The 19,616-nt window shown below is 49.3% G+C and overlaps 10 protein-coding genes across 10 annotated transcripts; 5 read left to right on the plus strand and 5 right to left on the minus strand.

Annotated features, from left to right (window-relative positions):
* Positions 1-1,118: 1,118 nt before the first annotated feature.
* Positions 1,119-3,513, minus strand: K444DRAFT_407700 (uncharacterized protein). Its single transcript, XM_024872579.1, has 3 exons — positions 3,426-3,513; positions 1,806-3,217; positions 1,119-1,420 (listed from the first exon to the last, which is right to left on the minus strand). Exons 2-3 carry the CDS (start codon positions 3,066-3,068, stop codon positions 1,385-1,387), a joined length of 1,299 nt encoding a protein of 432 aa, XP_024736581.1. The 5' UTR covers positions 3,069-3,217; positions 3,426-3,513; the 3' UTR covers positions 1,119-1,384.
* Positions 2,917-4,218, minus strand: K444DRAFT_407703 (uncharacterized protein). The gene is made up of 4 exons (XM_024872580.1): positions 3,897-4,218; positions 3,426-3,831; positions 3,057-3,113; positions 2,917-2,992 (listed from the first exon to the last, which is right to left on the minus strand). Exons 1-3 carry the CDS (start codon positions 3,967-3,969, stop codon positions 3,080-3,082), a joined length of 513 nt encoding a protein of 170 aa, XP_024736582.1. The 5' UTR covers positions 3,970-4,218; the 3' UTR covers positions 2,917-2,992; positions 3,057-3,079.
* A 416-nt stretch (positions 4,219-4,634) lies between these two features.
* On the plus strand, positions 4,635-6,598 carry K444DRAFT_613227 (acid protease). Its single transcript, XM_024880305.1, has 3 exons — positions 4,635-4,890; positions 4,941-5,449; positions 5,531-6,598. The coding sequence occupies exons 1-3, from the start codon at positions 4,742-4,744 to the stop codon at positions 6,526-6,528; spliced, it is 1,656 nt and encodes a 551-aa protein (XP_024736583.1). The 5' UTR covers positions 4,635-4,741; the 3' UTR covers positions 6,529-6,598.
* Positions 6,599-7,032: 434 nt separating this feature from the next.
* K444DRAFT_529781 (uncharacterized protein) lies at positions 7,033-8,629 on the plus strand (the record flags this gene model as incomplete). The annotated part of the gene is made up of 4 exons (XM_024874842.1): positions 7,033-7,478; positions 7,535-7,590; positions 7,647-8,403; positions 8,458-8,629. Coding segments are annotated over 4 exons (1,431 nt in total), but the record flags the coding sequence as incomplete, so codon positions are not given.
* On the plus strand, positions 8,450-10,428 carry K444DRAFT_407828 (uncharacterized protein). Its single transcript, XM_024872581.1, has 3 exons — positions 8,450-8,889; positions 9,004-10,361; positions 10,410-10,428. The coding sequence occupies exons 1-2, from the start codon at positions 8,603-8,605 to the stop codon at positions 10,199-10,201; spliced, it is 1,485 nt and encodes a 494-aa protein (XP_024736585.1). The 5' UTR covers positions 8,450-8,602; the 3' UTR covers positions 10,202-10,361; positions 10,410-10,428.
* Positions 10,429-10,695: 267 nt separating this feature from the next.
* K444DRAFT_663726 (uncharacterized protein) lies at positions 10,696-11,423 on the minus strand. The gene is made up of 2 exons (XM_024886869.1): positions 11,118-11,423; positions 10,696-11,037 (listed from the first exon to the last, which is right to left on the minus strand). The coding sequence occupies exons 1-2, from the start codon at positions 11,402-11,404 to the stop codon at positions 10,761-10,763; spliced, it is 564 nt and encodes a 187-aa protein (XP_024736586.1). The 5' UTR covers positions 11,405-11,423; the 3' UTR covers positions 10,696-10,760.
* Positions 11,424-12,610: 1,187 nt separating this feature from the next.
* Positions 12,611-13,739, plus strand: K444DRAFT_407897 (uncharacterized protein). The gene is made up of 3 exons (XM_024872582.1): positions 12,611-12,985; positions 13,046-13,112; positions 13,240-13,739. Exons 1-3 carry the CDS (start codon positions 12,879-12,881, stop codon positions 13,627-13,629), a joined length of 564 nt encoding a protein of 187 aa, XP_024736587.1. The 5' UTR covers positions 12,611-12,878; the 3' UTR covers positions 13,630-13,739.
* On the minus strand, positions 13,633-15,265 carry K444DRAFT_529604 (6-phosphogluconate dehydrogenase C-terminal domain-like protein; the record flags this gene model as incomplete). The annotated part of the gene is made up of 4 exons (XM_024874825.1): positions 13,633-13,728; positions 13,807-14,526; positions 14,575-14,686; positions 14,733-15,265. The coding sequence occupies 4 exons, from the start codon at positions 15,263-15,265 to the stop codon at positions 13,633-13,635; spliced, it is 1,461 nt and encodes a 486-aa protein (XP_024736588.1).
* A 1,016-nt stretch (positions 15,266-16,281) lies between these two features.
* Positions 16,282-17,236, plus strand: K444DRAFT_643404 (uncharacterized protein; the record flags this gene model as incomplete). The annotated part of the gene is made up of 2 exons (XM_024884858.1): positions 16,282-16,545; positions 16,670-17,236. 2 exons carry the CDS (start codon positions 16,282-16,284, stop codon positions 17,234-17,236), a joined length of 831 nt encoding a protein of 276 aa, XP_024736589.1.
* A 439-nt stretch (positions 17,237-17,675) lies between these two features.
* On the minus strand, positions 17,676-19,556 carry K444DRAFT_529659 (uncharacterized protein; the record flags this gene model as incomplete). The annotated part of the gene is made up of 1 exon (XM_024874829.1): positions 17,676-19,556. One exon carries the CDS (start codon positions 19,554-19,556, stop codon positions 17,676-17,678), a length of 1,881 nt encoding a protein of 626 aa, XP_024736590.1.
* Positions 19,557-19,616: the final 60 nt, after the last annotated feature.

Raw genomic sequence — 19,616 nt, forward strand, 5'->3', positions numbered from 1 at the left:
TCAGGAAGATTTCTTGCATGGACCACAAAAGCGCCTCTTCCCTTGAAATTTCTCGACTAATTTTAGCCAAAACTGGATCCTTCCTCCTTTATCCGTCGCTTATCGGGCACATATTGAGGTATCAAGGATGTCGCAATCTGAATAACCAGGTGAAATCTTCATACCTCTTATTTGCAATCGGCCCGAGTCGTAGAGCTGCTTGCTCGGGAATCTAAACCCCATGAGATGAATAGAACGGGGGGAGTAAGGATTTGAGAGTGAGAAGATTAGGATTTGAGTAATTGGACCAAGTTGTATCGAGCACCAGAAACTATGAACCTGCTCGGCAGAAAATTATTCTATAAGTTTTAAACTCGACATACCCTCCCACACACAGCTCTGACGTCAACGTTGTTACGATTCAGCGACTCAGAAAGGTGCCTGTACGTGACAAGGCCTCGCTGTTCCCTTTGACCATCACTTGTTCTTGTTCGAGGGGTAAGACTCGCCATCCTCTGATCCGACCCTCTTGTATTTTCATCTCAACTTCATGGGTATCTTGTCTATGTATTTGTCATATCTCATTCACCTAATCGCCCAATATCATTTGGAATTCTGCTGCATCGAAAACAACTATTCTCTCATCCCGCCCCAACTGGACGTCGCGCTACAGATCTTTGGCGTTGCATTGCAGACATCCATTCGTCTTGTGGGGTTTGCACGTATCCCCCTCGAGTTCGCACAGCCGGAGTATAACTGTCTGCTCCAATTTGCGTCGACGTCCGAAGCCGCTCGATGACCGGTGGTGCGCCGTCCCCACTGGCTGCATCCCCACTGGCTGCGTCCCCACTCGCTGCTACAGGTTCGTACTCCTCCTCCCTATCCTGCCTTCTCCGTCTCAAAAACAAGATCAGCCCAAGAGCCAGCAATGCAAAAAGGATTACTGCAAAAGCAATCCCCACTTTCGCACCTGTCGAGAGACCACCTTTGCCGGACTTTGAGGGTGTAGCAGAAGTCGCGGTTGGCGATTGAGAGGCCGACGTGGAGGATATTGATGATGATGTTCTGCTTGAGCTGCTTGAGCTTGAACTTGTGCTACTCCTAGTACTGCTCTTGGAACTTGAAGTTAAAGATATCGTCGACAAAGTACTCGCAGAAGCTGAACTTGGGCTTGTCTTCAGAGATATCGTCGTAGGTGTGCTCAAAATCACTTCTGTAATTCCAGAAATGACCGTCGTGAAGCCCGATAGCGAAAATGCTGAGTTTACAGGGACTGTGGCTAGCCCTGTAAAGATAACTTCTGTTATGCCATTGATAACGGTTACCAAGCCTGGGATTGATGTTGAGAGCTGGAGGGCTGTGGCGGAAGGTATGATCAAGAAAGGAGTTCCACTGATGGTAGTGGTCACACCGTTAAGACCAGGAGGAGCGTTGGCAAGTGGTATTTGAGTCGGGCTTCCCACGACCGCGAAGGGAGTGCCGTTGATGATTGTTGTCGATAACACGCCGGTCTGAGTGGCTTGTACTGGAATATTCGTTGAACCAGGAACGGCAATAAATGGAGTGTTGTTGATAATTGTCAAGCTTCCGGTCAAGCCTGAGCCCCGAGTTAGTAAGGAAGCCTTCTGATATTGAGAGGAGAGCTGAGAGCTAGGGAGCGAAGCACCAAGATAAAGGGGTATGACAGAATTCCGAGAAACTCCCACGGTCTGTACTCTCACGCCAAACTATAGTAAATCAGGATGAGAAATAAGCTTACCTGGTGGAGCATTTGAAAGAGGAATATTTGTAGCAGACGAGAAAACAATAAAGTTAGTTCCTCCAATGTTAGTTGTGCTAGGTCCATTGGGTTGTGGAGATGGTGCTGCAATGGTAGTAGGGCCGACTACCAAGAAAGGTGTATTATTAATTATAGTCGTAGGTACATTAGAGAGCTGAGGAGGAGCGTTTACTACCGGAATCAACGTCGAAGAGGAGATAACGATCGAGGGAGAGCCATTTATTATTGTAACACTGGCTCCCGGGATGGAATCGGGTGTAGGGGTAAAGGGAGCAAATGTCACAGGGGCAGTCACAACTAGCACAGGGGTCCCACCAATCGTCGAAATTTGTCCCGAAAGACCAGGTGGAGCCGCGGAGAGTGGAATCGTAGTTGGCTGCACGATGACACCGACACCTGCTGAAGTTTGCCCACCGGATCCTGGCGTATTCCCTGGTGGGCCCGTTGCACATCCAATGATTTGGCAGATGGCACTGGCAATTGGGTTGGGAGCAGTAGGAGGATTCTGGCCAGGTGGATTCTGGCCAGGTGGATTCTGACCAGGTGGATTCTGACCGGGTGGATTCTGACCGGGTGGATTCTGGACAATAGGTTGCTGGACAGGAGCAGGACGGGTCACAACGGTCACTACAGGATTCGTGATATCATTCCCACTGTCGGCAGGGACGTAGGTTGGTGGAGCTTGGGTTTGAACGGCAGCAACAGTGACAAAGTTGGTACTGGTGCCCACAGAGGGCGAGGGCGGAAATACGACATTCTCAAATTCAAGCACTGGAGTTGACTCGACGGTAATGCCTGTTGTCCCCGGTATGGTCTCTATAAAAGCAGTGGTAGTCGCCTCTACAAACGTGCTAAAGGAAGTCGATTCGGCCACAGTCTGCTCTGTGAGAGTAAACGTAACAGGAGAGGTCCTAGTGATCGTCAAGTTGTTACGCGTCGTTGTGAAGATAGATTTGGAAATGCTTTCCCCTCCAGAGATGGTCGATCCTGGAATGATAGAGATGAGTGTCGATGTGATAAAAATGGTATTAAGGCTGGTTATTATTGAATCTGGTTGAGTGGTGGTCACATCGAAGAACGAAAAGCTGGCGGTAATTGTACTAATAATTGTTGATGCTGGAAGGGTGGTAGTAAATGTCGTAATGAAAGTTTCGACTGTTGAACATCCCGAAGGTACAATAGATGGACCAGCAGGTAAGCATGCCGCCAAGCCCGGGTACTGGGACGAATACGCTTCATCAGCTATCAGAAAGTTGAGAACTGTCTGTGGAACGTATCCGTAGTCTTCTGTGCCAGCCATAGGTGACATGAAACAGGTGTCTATCCCCGTTGCCCCAGATTCTCCCCTTGCTGGCTGGTAGATGAAAGGAGTTGTCAACGAAATGACAACAGGTGTACCTGCAGGAGCTCGAGGTTTAGGGCCGGGTATACTTGAGCTTGCAGCAGACTGATCAATCCCTGGCCCGCCAAAGTAAGCCTGGGCATTTGGATTCATGTTTGGAAATCCCCCGATTGATGTTCCGCATGCCAGGTTTCCGGAACCGTCTGTGATGGCTGCTGCGGTAATGACTTTGACAGTAGAATAGATGTAAAAGGCAGCTGGGGATTGACTACAAAGACTTCTGGTTAGAAAAGTGCTTGAAACATCATTAATTCAAGGACTTACATCGTGACTCCTCCAGTTGTCAAAGCAGTGCCATTGTTAAGTTGAGCCACCTCCGTAGGATGTGGGGCTCCATTGCCAAACAGAGAAATTGGATTAACCCCAATCTGAGCTGTGACTGGGATTGAAGCATTGGTCGTCTGAAAATGGAACTCGTAGCTGGTTATTGTTGTTGAAGGATAAGGTGTGAGATAGGCCGTGATTTGCGTCCGGGTAACCACCTGGAAGATCGAGCTTGTTGCCACAACACCCCACCATTCCTCGCTGACGACATCTTGGACGACAAAGCAACAAATATGATCAGGATTCGGAGATTCCGCCGTTTGTAAATGAGGCACCGAAGCAGAAGGTGTCTTGTTGATGGCGATCGATGTGCTCGATGTACTAGTGGTATTGGTTTGCGGAGGAGCTACAGATGAACCTAGTTAGCAACTCACTGCTGGTAATGATATCTCTCTGCGGATCCTTTCTTACCTCGCGGAACAAAGTTTGCGCTGGTGTTCAAAATGAATGTACTAAAAAGGAAAAGGAGATAGCACAGAAACATCGTGAAATGGTCAAGAAACCATCGAATTCTTCCAAGAGTGGGGCAAAGCGAACGGGCGGGAGATATTGCTTCAGGAGCCAAGTCCTAGACGTCCAGAGTTAAAAAGGCCGATCATGTTCGCCCGTGAAGCAGGATGATTCAGAAAGAGAACCCCAGCCTCCGCCTTCTTTAGAGTGTTCCCACTGGTTTTGCTTGCCGGAGCTGGGCAACGGGGCTGAGAAATGCCCATTTTTAACTGCGACCACTTGCACATGGAACTTTTTGTTGGCTGGGAGGACGACAGCATTTCCGATTGCTCTTGAATTCTGATAGGCTATGTGTGGTGTGGTCTCAGGAATATCAAGCCACTGTCTTACCCGAAGGGAGCTCAGCCACTGCCACCAAACGCCAAATCCGACGACTTGCACGGCACTTCCCTGAAATTCGTGCTGAAAATAGTCATTCGGCTTTGCCTGCTCCAATGGTAAAGGGTGCACCTCCCATGTCCTGCTGGAGCACTGCACGCCAAGTGTGCGTATCTCGCATTCTGGTGATCAGCCCAGAATCCGGAGGCTGAGTGAGCTAACTCCGCAACCGAGCACTTTGAACAGCCTTGTCCAGATTGCCCGCAGGTAGGGTTTTCCCTATGAATCTCTCGAATCTCGATTGTCGCGATTACGCTAGCTGCTTCATCAATTAATGTTCCCACAAGCCGAGCCATCTACAATCCTCAAGCTTTTTCGACTCCTCGTGCTCTGCCCAATGCATATATCACTCTGCGACGCTTGAAATGATGCCTCGAAGATGGGATCTTCCTCCATGGCAGGATTTAAGAGTCCTGATTGCGTTCCTCTTCTTGCCAAATGTCCAGTCTGCATTGGGCCAGGTACAGTCGAGATCTACTTATCCCGCGCCGATTGTTGTGCCATCATCTGAGAGTTGGTTGTTCTCTCCAACCTCAATTGTGCCATAGCTTTTGCTGACACAACTAGGGACGGCAATGATGGCCCCTGGTCAACTTTTGTCTTCCAGATTGGAACACCCCCGCAGACAGTCAAACTTCTTCCATCAACGGCCTCCTACGAGACATGGGCGATTGCACCCGAGGGATGTCAACCAGGAGACCCTTCCAATTGCCACACATTGAGAGGCGAGCTGTACAATTACAATACCTCATCGACTTGGGATCCGAATCTTACCAATACATCATCGCAAGTGTATCCACTCGAACTTGAAGTGCCGTTGGGCTATACCGGCAAAGGGCGCTATGGATTTGATGATGTTACTTTTGGATACATAGGGAGTGGAGGTCTGCTGGTCAAGAACCAGTCAATTGCGGGTATTGCTACGAAGAGTTATTTTATGGGACTCTTTGGATTGACACCTCGGTCCAAAAACTTCACAAGTTTCAACAATCCTATCCCAAGTTTTATGCAAAGTTTGCAGAGTCAATCCACGATCCCAAGTCTCAGCTGGAGCTACACTGCAGGAAACCAATATCGTATGTTTGACTCCAACCGTCCTCTTCCATAGCGTAAATCCTATTTAGTCTAGGATACATCAGCTAATATCAATGGCCCAGGACTCGGGAATGTGCTCGGAAGTCTCATTCTGGGGGGGTATGATTCTTCACGGTTTGTCAAGAATAATCTCAGCTTTGCCCTCGATGTCGACACTGAAATCGCTGTCGGATTGCAAGCTATCACAACTGGCACCGGCCAGTCTCTTCTTCCTTCACCCATCACAGCAATATCTCTGGATTCAACTCTGCCATACATTTACCTACCAATCGAAGCATGCACTCAATTCGAGAGCGTTTTTGGCTTGACCTGGAATGATACAGCCCAGCTGTATTTACTTACTGATTCCCAGCACTCAGCGTTGCGATCCCAAAATCCTAGCATCACATTCGCGTTGGGAACCCCTCCATACACGGTTAATATCACTCTGCCATACGCAGCTTTCGACCTAAACGCATCCTGGCCTCTCGTCTCTTCTACGACGCCATATTTTCCACTGCGGCGGGCGGTGAACGATACATACGTGCTTGGAAGGACATTCTTCCAAGAAGCATACGTTATTGCAGATTACGAAGCCAAGAGCTTTTCAATTTCCCAATGCAAATGGGACAAACCACTCTTACAAAACATTGTCACAATCCTTCCACCAAATTCGACAAATAGCACGGGCACCGCGACCACCTCGAACAGCCTTCCAACAGCCGCGATAGCAGGTATCTCCGTAGGAGGCGCAGCCATCGTTGTGATCTCGATTTTACTCTTGTATCTGTTCCACTTTAAACCCCGACGCCAACGTGTGGCAGAACTTCCAACGAACACCCCGCCGCCTGCCTTAGATCAAGTCCAAGTCCTGAAAGCTGAGATGGGAGACACGAGCGTTGCATCTCCTATATTGTGCGAGGCAGAAGGAACGAAACACACTCCACCAGTGGAGATCGGGGAAGGGGAGCGGCCCATTTATGAGTTGCCAGCTCGCGAAGTACCTGCTTCGGAGATCAACAGCGTAAATGAGCCGAGGGAGATAATAGCAAGGCGGAATCATGTATTTTTCAAGGGTTGACGAAGTCGATGTATAGAGAATATAATTAATGATCCTTCGGGTAAAACTCGAGAGCGCACTTTGATGCAAGAATTATGGTTAACTGCAGTGCTCACCTCCATTTCGAACCCAGATTGTTCACCGGGAAACATTAACCCTGAATCGCTTCTCACCAACCAAGCAAACTCTCTTTCTCAAGCGAACGCCGTTTTCAAATAAATCCCGTTCGCTGCTGGCCTTGACGAGGAGACAAGTTGTTCCCATATAAATAGTACATTGATGGGTTTCTCGTCTCGTATCTCGTGCAAACCACACTGCCATCTTCCTTGAGGATTTCTTGCATGTGCATTGCCTCAAGACAGCCTCGCTGCACAGCCACCACCAAAGCCATGACAACTCGGAGTCAGCCGGAGCCGGAGCCTCGTCAGGTAGCAACCAACACCTTCGCAATTGTTTCCCATTCTCGAGCTGCAGCCTTGTGATTTCAGTCATTAACCATAATTTCCTCAGCGTTCTTTCAGGAATATGGATCCCCTGAGCGCAGCTGCGAGCGTCATTGCAGTGGTTCAGATCGCCGACAGGATCATAGACTTGTGCAGGGCATATATCACGGGAGTCAAGGATGCACCTGCTGAGCTGAGAGCAATCTTGATCGAAGTTGGGAGCGTGAAATGTGTTCTCGAAGTCATCGAGCTGTTGGACACTTCTGGCGAGGCGGAGATTGCCTTCCAGGGCGTGGAGATTTTGGAAAAGCTACAGGGTCCGCTCGAGGGATGCAAAGAGGCCTTGAACTCTCTTGAGGGTCTGTTTCCACCCCAGTCAGAAAATGCGGCGACTAGGAAAAGGAAAAGACTTGCAATCTCTCTGACTACTCTGGCATGGCCATTCAAGAGAGAGAAGGCCTTCAAGCTCCTCGAGGAGATAGGACGACACAAGTCAACAATAGCACTTGGTTTGACGACCGAGGCTGCGTGAGTAAAAACAGGTGCCGTTTTCAAGAGACTCAACTGATTGTAATCGTATTTAGTCAAGATATAAAGCATATTCGAAAAAATGTCGAGAAGATTGGCGAAGCGATGACCGGTGAGAGACCCAAGCTACAGTGATGGTCGAGTTCGCTAATGCTGATATCTTTCCAGAGGCAGAGATGACGAAAGTTCTGAAATGGCTTGTGACAACCGATCCCTCACCAAACCACAACAATGCTTGCGAGCTTCATGAAGATCATACTGGCCAATGGCTTACCAATTCTCCTGAATATGTTGACTGGAAATCCGGACGCTCTCGATTTATCTGGCTCCACGGGATTCCCGGTGCTGGAAAGACCGTCCTCCATTCGTTCATCGCGGAAGACGTTAAAAGACATTGTAGAGGTATTGAAGGCTCGTCTTGCGCGTTCTACTATTGCTATTTTGCGCGGAACCAAGGTGAGACCACACACTTTCTGCGATGGGTCATTAGTGAGCTTTGCCGAAAGATTGGTGGGATTCCAGCCAGAATCCATACTCAATATAAAGCTGGACTAGGCCACTTGGTGGAGGGTACTCTGCTTTCAATGCTTGAAGCCGCGGCCGAGAACTTTTCCCGAGTCTACATTACGATCGATGCACTCGATGAGTCTGCCAATCGTGAGCATCTCTTGAAGTTATTGCACAAAATTGTCAGGCATACAAAACTGGGAAATATCCAGCTTCTGGCCACGAGTAGAAAAGAATTGGACATCGAAAGTGCGCTCTCACCAATTGCCACTGGGTTATCTCTTTCGAATCCGTATGTAGATAAAGATATCACGACATATGTTAAAGGGCGCCTTCGGGAGGATCCCAAATTTGGCAGATGGCCCGAGAGCCTCAAAAGCGAGACAGAGGCAGCTCTTGTGAAAGGTGCAAAGGGAATGTAAGACTTCTCTCGAGCTCAAATATCTTACTTAGCGGGGCTGATATATCCTAGGTTTCGCTGGGCATTCTGTCAACTTGACATCTTGAAACGACTGCACACCTTGCCCGAAATCCGGCTTGCTTTGACGCAGCTACCCAAAACTCTAGATGAAACCTACGAGAGGATACTCTGTAACATACCACCAGAGAGTCAAAACATGGTTTATAGAACTTTGAGCCTCGTTTCTTGTGGCTATAAGATAAATCTGCATAAGCTGGCGGACCTTCTTGCAGTCGATGTCGAGAATCCGTCGTTCGATCGAAAAAACCGCCCCTTCGATCTTCACGCCCCAGTCGAGGCATCTACATGTCTCCTGGCATATGATCACAGCGAACCGGGTACTGGCAACTTGCACCTCGCCCACTACACCGTCAAGGAATACCTGATTTCTTCCCGCATTGGCGATGGACCAGCAAGCATGTTTCAGTTGACGAATGACTCAATGTATGCCTTAGCTACATCTTGCTATATTATTTATATGCTCTACGAGGACTACTCTATGAAGCACAAACCTCTCATGGCTGATGCTACCCGGAATTGGCCTGATGGAATTCGCAGCATAAAGTCGAAGTCGATTAAAGAATCGATTACCCCTTTAGTGATTCAATTACTCGACCCAAGAGAATCACATTATCCAGCTTGGAGAAATAAGGTTTCAGAGCTAGAATCAGGGAACTCATGCCAGCTCTGGTCAGCCGAAACCGGCGCAGAGTGCAGTGTTATCCTCGCTTCAATATGTTGGCTAGGTTTAATCGACGTTGTTCAAGTTCTCCTCGACATGTGGAAGGACCCATTTATGTTCCAAGCGCCCCTCTATTGGCTCGGTAATATTGATTATACTCGAGTTGATTTCTCGTACGCAGTTTCGCCGGACGAGGTGAAACAGATCTTTCTCGGACTGTTACAGGATGAGTGTTCAGGGCACGAAATCTTAACAGTTCCTCAAGTCGCTGTGATGCGCACGACTAGGGATGGACCACAGCCGCCGCACATTCTTGAATTGATGATTCCGAAGGGAGCAGATGTTAATATCTGCTCACTTAGCGGCTTCCATCCGCTGAACACAGTATTAAATTGCAAATTTAGTCGTTTAGGGTGGTCGATCGACGATCCCCACCGCCAATGCTGCCTTGACTTTCTCCTTGATAATGGAGCTCAACCAGATCCCGAACGATGTACGATCACACCACTTCAGTCTACAATATTGGACGCACTATGTGGGCTTCCCGTTCTACATTGTGATCTTGAGGTCACATCCAGGATGTCACGAACAATCCTGGACAGCGGTGCTGCACCCAATCGTGTCGCCCATGACGAAACTAACGTGAAAAGAATTCATCACACTTGCAAATTATTCTTCAAAACATATGAAGAACATTCTTGTGTTTGGCAAGATGAGTCCGAGTATATAGAATCGGCTCTACAGGACCGAGGGATGTCCGTATTCTACGATACACCTCTTCGAATGGTGAAGAACATGAGGAGCAAAACAGCACAATCAGATCCAACATCTCCAGAATACCTTCCAGCTCTAGAGCAAATTGATACACTAGAGAACTTGCTAATCAGCTACGGGGCGAAGTCACTCCATCTTTTCCCAGTCAAAGGCTTGCCCGGATACGTCGAAGAGGACATGGAGGAATGGAGAAATTTCAATAACCCTCACACCGCATCTTCATCTTCACCGTTAACGTCTGCAAAGGCGCTTGATGCTGCTACAAGGACCGAATCGCCGCGGGTCAAGCGTACGATTTGATGAAACAAGTCTTCAGAAATATCCAAGATAGCTAATAAGGCAAATTCTATTCGATACTCAAAGCAATTTTGCTGAATTTTCATGGTCTAAGGCTCGTCGTTGCCTGGGTTCGCTATCTGAAACCGGACGGTCCGCTTATGTCACTCCCAACACTTCAAAGGTTCAACCCCTCCCCAAAATAAAGATTGCTTGACTAACAAATGACCAGATATTCGGAAGCAAAGTGTTATAATTATGAGCGTTGTCTATTAAAAGAATCAAAAGAATGGCTGGATCTCTTCAAGTGTTTCCGCATGAGGGAACTCGTAAGCGAGGTCTCGCCACTTCCAAAGTTTTGTCTCAAAATTCGCCGGAAAATGAAAGAAAGACCGATTTCTAAAATAAAAAAGCTCTATTTTTTAAAGAATGGATGTAAGGAAGACACAAAATGTTCCGTGCCTTCTCTTTAAAATATTTATGTTGAATAACTCAAGAATGAAAACACACCCACTCTCCACCTTCTCCCCCTCTTCCCCACAACAGTCACGTTCATCGCCAAATTCTCACCCTCTCATTCAATTTAGCAGAATCCGCTCGCACTCGAAGTCCGTCCATAACTCGCCTTCCACGAGCTATGCGAATACCAGCCTGCACCAGCCTGCGCACCGTGAGTGAACCCACACTTAGCATTAATATTCCCGAAGTCGCTCCACAGGTCATTGTAATGGCACGTCTGGCCCTTCCCGTAGTTGCAGCCGAACGCCACGCCGGTGCCGTAGTAAGCGGCGATGGAGCGCCCGCTGAAGAAGTAGCCGTTGCCGCATTGGTTGGCGAGGTTGCCTTGGGCTACGTTAACACTGTAGGAAGAAAGGTTAGCTATGATTAAAGATTAAGGTAGAAGGGGTAGAAGGGGCGGAAGGGGAAGGGTGGGACTTACTCGTCAGCAGGAGTGCCGAAACCGTTGCAGTTCGTGCTGTCGCGCTTGTCGAGGCTATCGACATCACGGGTAGTAAGAGGGTTCGCTTTCAGCGTCTCGTTGATAGGTGCAACGAAAGTCCAGGTTGTGGAGCCATCGTCTGCGAGATCAACGATGTAGATTCCGTGAGCGGTGTCATCTGATGGACCGGCAAGAGTGCCTTTGGTCTCAGTTGCTGGGCTTGGGAGTGCAGAGACGAGGCCGGATGCGGCAAGGAAGAGGGAGAAGACGGTTGTGAGTTGAACCATTTTGAGGAAGGTTGATAATGTTCTATGAGAGGAGGAAGAATGGAAAATCGGGGTAAAGGTGGTAGCTATGAGGGTTTCTATTGAGAAATGTTGGGAGGTGAAGTTTGTTTGGCTTGAGCTTGATGATGAAAGATTTGAGAGGTGATTTCGTCTGGACTTTATAGATTTCCTTCAGGCATGGGGCCAGCTCATACCTTACACGACATCAACAGCTCCTGACAAACTTATGACCTCCTTTTCCAATCTGACTTCTCGCATTGCCTCGTAATCGGATGGGTGGTCGCCTCAAAGATCCCTTCTCGTCCAGTCTGATCAAGTGATGGATGAAAGGAAGTCGGTTGCAGAGAATATTCTGAACTCTCCATCCAAAGATAGCTTCAGCACTCACTGCGAGGAAGTTTTAGACGAATTAGAGTTACAGTCGGCCGCGCAGCTGAGGATCTAGAATGCATCGTGAGTTCATTGTTTGTATCTTGCGCCACTTCTCCGCCGAGCACGGGTCCGAATCCCTCGGAACGTTTCAGTAATCTAACCTCAACTGGGTCTTGAGATTCGACTTGAGATTCGGCCGAATGTTACAAATGAAGAAACTCAGCACGATCCCAATCTGGAAAATTCGCGATATGTGCAGCTGAATGACACTCGGCAAACGCTTGCTACCGCTCTTACTGGTAATTAACAAGGCTTACGGGGCTGTAAAGTTGGAAGCCTGTGCTGGCGAGCAAGGTGCGCAGAAGGCCAAGATCTCGTTCTTAAGCGGTGTGTTCGAGTCAAACAGGGGAAATGTGGACCCCACGCTGACCTGTAGGGTCCTATGCCGTGTTCCTGGCTAATGAACACGAATGCATTAGGCGCTTCAAGCTGAACAGGATGTGGTGTTACTTAAAGATGACACGTCCCCGGTAGAACTGATGAGAGGTATATTCCGATTACAGGTACGTAAAAGAGGTGGGTCCTCGAAGATCTCGCGCCCCTGTGCGTGCATGCTGCAAGCAATTTTATCCCCGTTCCACTCCCACCCGAGGTGGCGTACTTGATTCCAATCAACGGGGATCAATATTCTCCGGATACTCTCCACGATCTCAAACCATAAAGTGATCTTCAAATTAGAGCTGAACCTAACGAAGCTCTCCCAGAATATTCGAGCAACTTCTCCTTTTATTTTTAAGAAATCCCTTTTGGAATTCACCTTTATAGCATGTTCCAGTTTTGATTTGTTTATTATCCTAGCCTTGCCCTCTCACAAGGGATGGACCCGTGGAAGACGATTTGCTGGCTGTGATGTAACCACACAGCGGCACAGCAGGGCTGAGTCGACTACTAATTTACCCCACCGAACCGGCGTTTGAAGAGGCAGCAATGTGCGACAATGAGTGTAAGCTGACAGGAAGCAATTCGATTACAAAGCTGACAGCTAGAGTCTGGGGTTCATCTAAATTTCAGCCTCGGAAACTCTCTTCTCCACTACAATACCATGGGACAGATGAATCTGGAAATGTTCAAGGATCCGCAGTCTGCAAATTGCCGCAATAGGCGAGCAAGATTGCGAAGAGAAGGTGTTACTGGATCCTGTAAGACACGGTAAGATGCTTCAATAGGCATTCAACCGGTCTAAGCCCGTTCTAATACGACGTCTTGCAGCTCAGCAACGGCACAACTCTCCTTCGTCGAGAACTTTCTGCTCCTCCGGACCTCCCGGAAATGCCAAGTGAGATTCACCTTTCATGTCCGAAAATGAGGAACAACTTGGCAAACATGGCGATCTTTCGTACATGAAGAAACAGGAATACATTTACCACTTCTCAAACGTAATGAAAAATTAATTCCATAACCAGAAAACTCTACTCCTTCCTCCTACAGTTAAAAAGGTCCTCGCTTCAGAGCCCTCAACCCAACAACACCACCCCACACAACCACCAGCTCGTATACTTCACACTTATTCAACCCTCATATGCATGGCGGAAGACCAAGCTTCCTCAATGAATACGATATCGAGCACAAAACGCCATTTGGGCATTATAGCACTTGCTGATAGGATGCTCTTATCAGTGATCAGGAATAGGAGAGCAAATCAAGAAACATCCTCCCTCTACCGTGTGCATCGATCCACACAATTGATTATGCAAAGAAACGTAACTCCTCCAAGGTGCCATACACTCAAAAGGTTGAAAGGAATCCTCTCTACCCTCACTCCCGGCATACCTCGCAGCCTCGCCGAGGAGTGAAACTTATGCAGGCTTCCACTCAAAATGCCTCTTCCCCGTCACCGGCACCTGGTAATCCGTATCCAGCTTCCCATCCATCTCCTTACTATCATACATATGCTGCCATCTCATTAGCATTGAAATTTTCATATCTCTCAGCATTCAGGAACTGCCAAAGACGAACGAGCATGGCCATACCTTCCCAAAATAATCCAACTCCGCCTCATAAAACTGCGTCGGCAGCTCCAAATTCCCCATGTACTTCAACCACTCCAACGTAGCACTCATACTCGGCACAACAGCATTCTCCTGCACACCCTTCGCCACCACTCGCTTCAAGCTCTCAAAGCCTTTCTTCAGAGCCGCAACAATGCTTGGCTCAAACAAGAGGTTGTGGTTTTTATAGATCGAGGTAGAGGAAGGGTGGAAGATCTCCGCGAGGAGAGAGGAGATATGGTCCGCTTGGATAATGCAGCCGGCGCGCCAGATCTGCACGACGTTGCCGAAGTCGATGCACCATTTGTTTTGCTTGTCTGCTACGTCGATGATGCTGATCCCTTGCACATACGCTGCTAGACACGTGCTGTACACAGCAAGACGGAGGTCCTCGATGAAAGCATCTTGTTCTGACGAGGAGGAGAACGTGAACTTTGAGGGCAAGAAGGAACCGTGGAATGTTTCAGCGACGTGTTTCCGTTGCCCGCGGAAAGCGGACACGACTCGTAGGCAATGAGCCGTTGACAACGTTGGGGCGGGGACGTGGAGAGAGGTAGCTTGCATGTTGGACCAGATTCCTGTCCCTTCTGAACCGTCGATGTCTTGCACGACTTTGTCTTGCACGTCGCCGAGGACGTGGTATCCGGATTTGTCTTTTTTCTCGCATATTTCTGCGCCGATTTTGACGAGGAAGGTGTTTTTCTAGAGTCCCTGTAAGCGGGTGATTGAAAATGAGGGCGACAGGCATACGAGTTCTCCCTCCGTTGACCACTTTTCGAAGACTTTTCCGATATCATCATATTTCATACCCATATGCTTGTTCATAATCTCCCACGCCTCACTGATACAACTCATCATGCCACTGCTTCCTTCAGCACCACTCTCCTCTTCCTGTGAGAAAGACTTACTGCTCAACCCCATTATGAATCATCTTGACATAATGCCCCGCCCCTCCCATCCCAATCTTCGCCACGCAAAGCGTCCCATCGGCAGCCTTCGCAGCCATCTTCTCAAAAAGCGGCAGCATGATATCGAGCGCTGCCTCCTGGCCCCCAGGACACATACTCGGTCCCCTTCTCGCAGCCTGATACCCACCACTCACGCCACAGCCAATATAATATACTCCCTGCGCCACCAACTTGCCTTGCCGTCTCTGCGTATTCACCCACTCCTCATTACTGCAATCGACAATAATATCCCCCCTATCAAGATACTTATACAGTCCTTCCACGACCGTGTCTCCTACTGTTCCATGCGGCAGCGAGAAGAAAATTACTTTTGGGGAGCCGAGGGAGGCAGCGAGGTCTTTGTAGTTCTCGTATTTGGAGAGCTTGGAGTGGATTCCCTGTTCTTTGGCGGATTTCATCAGGGCGTCGACTGTTTTGGAGGAGGGGTCTTGGATCGAGACTGAGATGCCGTTTTCAGCCATGAGGAGGGTCATGCCTCCTCCCATGGCGCCGGCCCCGATCATTGCTACCTTTCATTTGTTCAGTATAAAAATTCCCAGTCGGGGGAAGCTCCCGTACCTTCTCGATTGCCATGATTGCCGTGCGGTAGAGATTCTTCCACTCTAACTTCAATACTTTATGCAAAAACGACAAGCCAAGGAAAGATTCAGGGGAATGCCAAGAATAAATAGGGACTCTAGAAGGGAAATACACCTATCGTCTGATGTTCAAAAGCTTGCTGCCTTTCGCGGTAGCTGGCGGTTGAAAACTTGAGTCGCTGAAGTGTGTCGGTGTCGTCACTCTGGTGACGTCGACCAGGATTTCGCGTCCTCCTTCCTCCTTCACGCGCGTGTCGACCAATCGCGGGGCTAGATTGGAGCTATCCCTCCCCCCTTTTGCTTACCCCGGAGAGCCATTGTACGCGAGGTTGATATTTTCCTGTTTTGGGATGCAAGAATTGGAGATAAGATGGCGACTGGCAATTGGATGAAAAGGGGTGGAATGGGAAACACGTGTTACGGCCAAGGACCCTGGAACGGTGCTGCAGGGACTAAACCACACTTCATAAAATATAACCTTGCACAAACATTTTGAGGCTGGAGATTTCATGCGATCTCGAACAGCACACACGATTGGGAAAAGGGGCCCCCTATTCATCCTCAAGGTGCCAAGAGTTCAACCCATCTCAAGCGATGTCGACCCCACCAGCCGAGGTTGCTCCTTCGCAGCGGGGATGTGTTGGTTCCTGCATAAGAGTTGCACATGACGAATATTTCTCCGTCCACCCGACAACATCTGATCCCCATTGAGTCCTCCCCAAACCTCATCTTCAAGGATATTCAGAGCTCCGAATTGAATCGAATCGACTACCAATTCAGCGTCCGTCGAAGACGAAACGGAATCCCCAATTCCAACAAACGTCACCTCACATCAATTACCCCGCTAAGGCAACCCCACCATCACCACTGCAACAAGCAGAACATCAACAAAACCAACAACGAAATTCGCAATGGCACCTCTTACTCCTCACTGGTCTCAGCCCTCTCATCCTTCCATTCAACAGGTCATCATCCCTTCGGACCCCAGCGACTTCACCACAAAGTCCATCTCCAAGGTCACCCTACCTCCTTACGCCCTCTTCGCAAAGCTCTCCTTCCCGCCCTGCGCCAAAGCCTCCGAGCCTACCTATGCAACGGTGCAAGTAGGGCGCGATGAGCACGTCGACTTGAACAGCGATCTGGTGTATATAAACCACAGCTGTGAGCCGAGTGTCGTTAGTACCCCTTCCATCCCCTTGCTCTGCTCTCCTGTTTCGCGTCTCTCACACTCCCATTCCCTTCCCCTTATTGCACCAAACAAACACAAACTGATACCGACACAAATGTAACCAGTAACAGATCTTCGACACCACCTCCCTCTCGATCCTCGCCGGTCCCCACGGTCTCAAAGCAGGCGACGAGCTGACTTTCTTCTACCCCAGCACCGAATGGGACATGGCACAAGGCTTCTCCTGTTTCTGCAGAGCAGCAACCTGTCGAGGATTCGTCTCCGGTGCGAAGAACATGAAGCCCGAGCAGCTTGACGGCATGTGGTTGAATGCACATATCCGATCCCTTCTCGAGGAACGCGACGGCGTCCCTTCTACTTCTCTGAGTAACCTTACTCTTGCTCCTGGAAGTTCGGAAAAGGGGAAAGGTTTGGCTGTGAACGGCACAAAGGAGGTTGAGAATGGTACTGCAGGAGAGAATGATCTGACAGAGGAAGCATTGAAGTCCGCCTTGGACCAGGCTAGGAAGATGGTCGACGCAGCCCAAAAGGCACTAGACACCTACAAATCTCTCCACGGCCGCTCCAGCGTCGATGATTTGGCAGGTACTGGGGGCAAAGGAGCGGTGAGACAGAATGGCGTTGGTAGTAGGGAATTGAGTGGGGAGATGGGTGGTGATACTCAGGTTGAGGCTTAGAAGGTCAGGGGAGTATTAAAGGGTTTCCTTTGTTTGCTTTGTTTTGCGTTGGTTTCCTTACGCGTGAACTTGAGGGGAGGAGGGATTTCAACATCCAGAGTATTCCCATTTCATGTTCCCCTGACCTGGATTCAACACCGGTCACTTGAAGGTTTCTTCCGGACGTGACTTTATGAATGGGAAGCACTCGTCGACTTCAACATCCAAGTACCTTGTATTTTCCTTGGCTCTCAACCCGGGATTCAACACCCGACACATTTCATAGCTTTTCCTTCTGTTATTACAGTCCCTACATACAACCAAAACCAATCAAGCAACCCCCACCCCTATAACTCCCATCCAATCTATAATATATACAGTACCATACCAGCTCAGCTATGCACGCATCCCAAGCAAAACACAAATATCTCACACCATTAAAACTACATTTTTGTACAATCTAACGATCATCAAACCAGCGTCCCCACCCCTCGTTCTTCCCCCTCTCCGCGCCCGCCTTCCCCCCAGCATATTTCCTCTCCTCTTCCTCCCACTTCAACCGCTCAACCCTGTTCCTCTCCAAAAATGCCCTCGCGAACCGCCACGCCTCCGTATCCGCCAGGTTCCACGCCTCGATCGCCTTGCGGACCTTCTCTTCATCCGGCTTCCTAGCTTTCCCAAACTCAACTGCGCTTTTCAGCAGGCTCTTCTCCTTCGTCATCGCCACTTCTTCATCTGTAGGTGCTGATTCTGGGGAGTTACGGGGACCGGAAGAGACTTGGGGTTTGCGCTCGGGCCCTGGGACAGGCGTCTCGGATTCGCCTTTATCTGTAGCGTTGCGTGGGATCGTGAAGCCGAAATACCAGTCTAGATCCTCGGGCATGTCTCTTTCTGCCGTTGTCCACAAAGAGTGAGAGGTGCCGTATTGGCTTGCGACTACGTCTTTGAACTTCACGACTCGTGGCGCGCCAGAGACGCCTGTCCCGAGGAGTTCGGCCGTGATGGTTGTCAGCCACGGGTCGCGCTTCGATTTACGCCGGATCCAGGGGATGGTGAGCTCGGATTCGGAGTTTAGGGAGGAGGACATGAGAGCTGTGGTGAAGGGGTGCGGGACGGTGCCGATGGTGTAGAGGTCTGAGGTGTTGCGGTAGACCGAGGGGTATGTGATTTGTAGGGGGTGGGAGGAGATGCAGGGGTTGCATTTTGGGTTATTTGGCGGGCAGGAGGAGGGGAGGGGCGATGAGGGACATTGGATGAGGAATTCAGCGAGCTTGCGGGCGGGGAGGATGGCTGTTGTCATGTGTTCTGGTTGCGGTTTGATGACTGCGATGCCTTTGGAGAAGGTGTTTTGCCAGGTTGTGTGGAGATGGGATACTGTGAGCTTGTTCAGAACCATCAATCCTCGTGGCCCATCGGCCTCGATTTCATCTGCCACTTTTGAGTATTTCTCTTTCACTGTCCTGGTGTCGTAGTATGCCAGAACTCCGTTCTTTGGTTCAATCTCGAAAGTCTCCGGTGAGACTGCCGTGATAAAGTCGGTGGACTCGTTCAAAGCTTTATTCGACAGAGCTTCCTTTACAGCAGCCGTGATATCAGCTTTCGAACCAGCAAACAACCCACTCCCAAGCCTGTCGAATCTCGTCAATCGAGGATATTCCCCACGCCGTAAGAAGGCTAGAAGGGGATCCTCGTGAGATCCCATTGGAAGCAGTAGATAATGGCACAGCATTCCAGTCCCCATATTCTCCCATGCCAACCATCGAGATATTTCAGTCTTGAGGAGTGGTTCGACTTCCAGCACTTGAAGCTCTGCATAAAGTGGGTTGTTCATTGCTTCCGCGGGGCTGAGAATTATTGGCTTGAATCCCTGTGCCCACCACGCCCTCCTCCATGTAACCAGAACGGCATTCTCAGCTTCCTTATGGCTTTTCCCCTTTTGCAGTGTGTAGTCGTAATATGCGTAAATCGGTGGTCGATCGATGAGAGGAGGTAGCAGCGATCGATTCTCGTCCAGCGTTACTGATGAGGAAAACGGACTCATCCAGTTCCAATTGCTGTACCAGGATGCCTCCCCACTTGTGCTATTCTTCTGAACTGGTGGTGCGTGTGCTGCTTGTCGAAAAGGATTTAGAATGCTGGGTGAAAGTGTCTTCGGAAGCTTGGGTATAGGTATTTTGTGGTCTGTAAATCTACCTAGCGATGGCCCCGCTGGTATTGAGTTCGGCAGTGTGAAAACGAGTGTGAAGATGGCGAATACAGCGATTGTACTGAGGAGAACAGCAATTCGTTTGGGGGGCATCGGCGGCAGTGGCTTGCCTAATATACTTCGTTGAACTGGCATCTTGCGGGAGGTTCAAGTCCCTCTTCTTCGTAAGTCATCCGTATGCTACGAATTACTCAG

This window comes from Hyaloscypha bicolor, assembly GCF_002865645.1.
Source record: "Hyaloscypha bicolor E unplaced genomic scaffold K444scaffold_83, whole genome shotgun sequence".
Taxonomy (NCBI): Eukaryota; Fungi; Ascomycota; class Leotiomycetes; order Helotiales; family Hyaloscyphaceae; genus Hyaloscypha; species Hyaloscypha bicolor.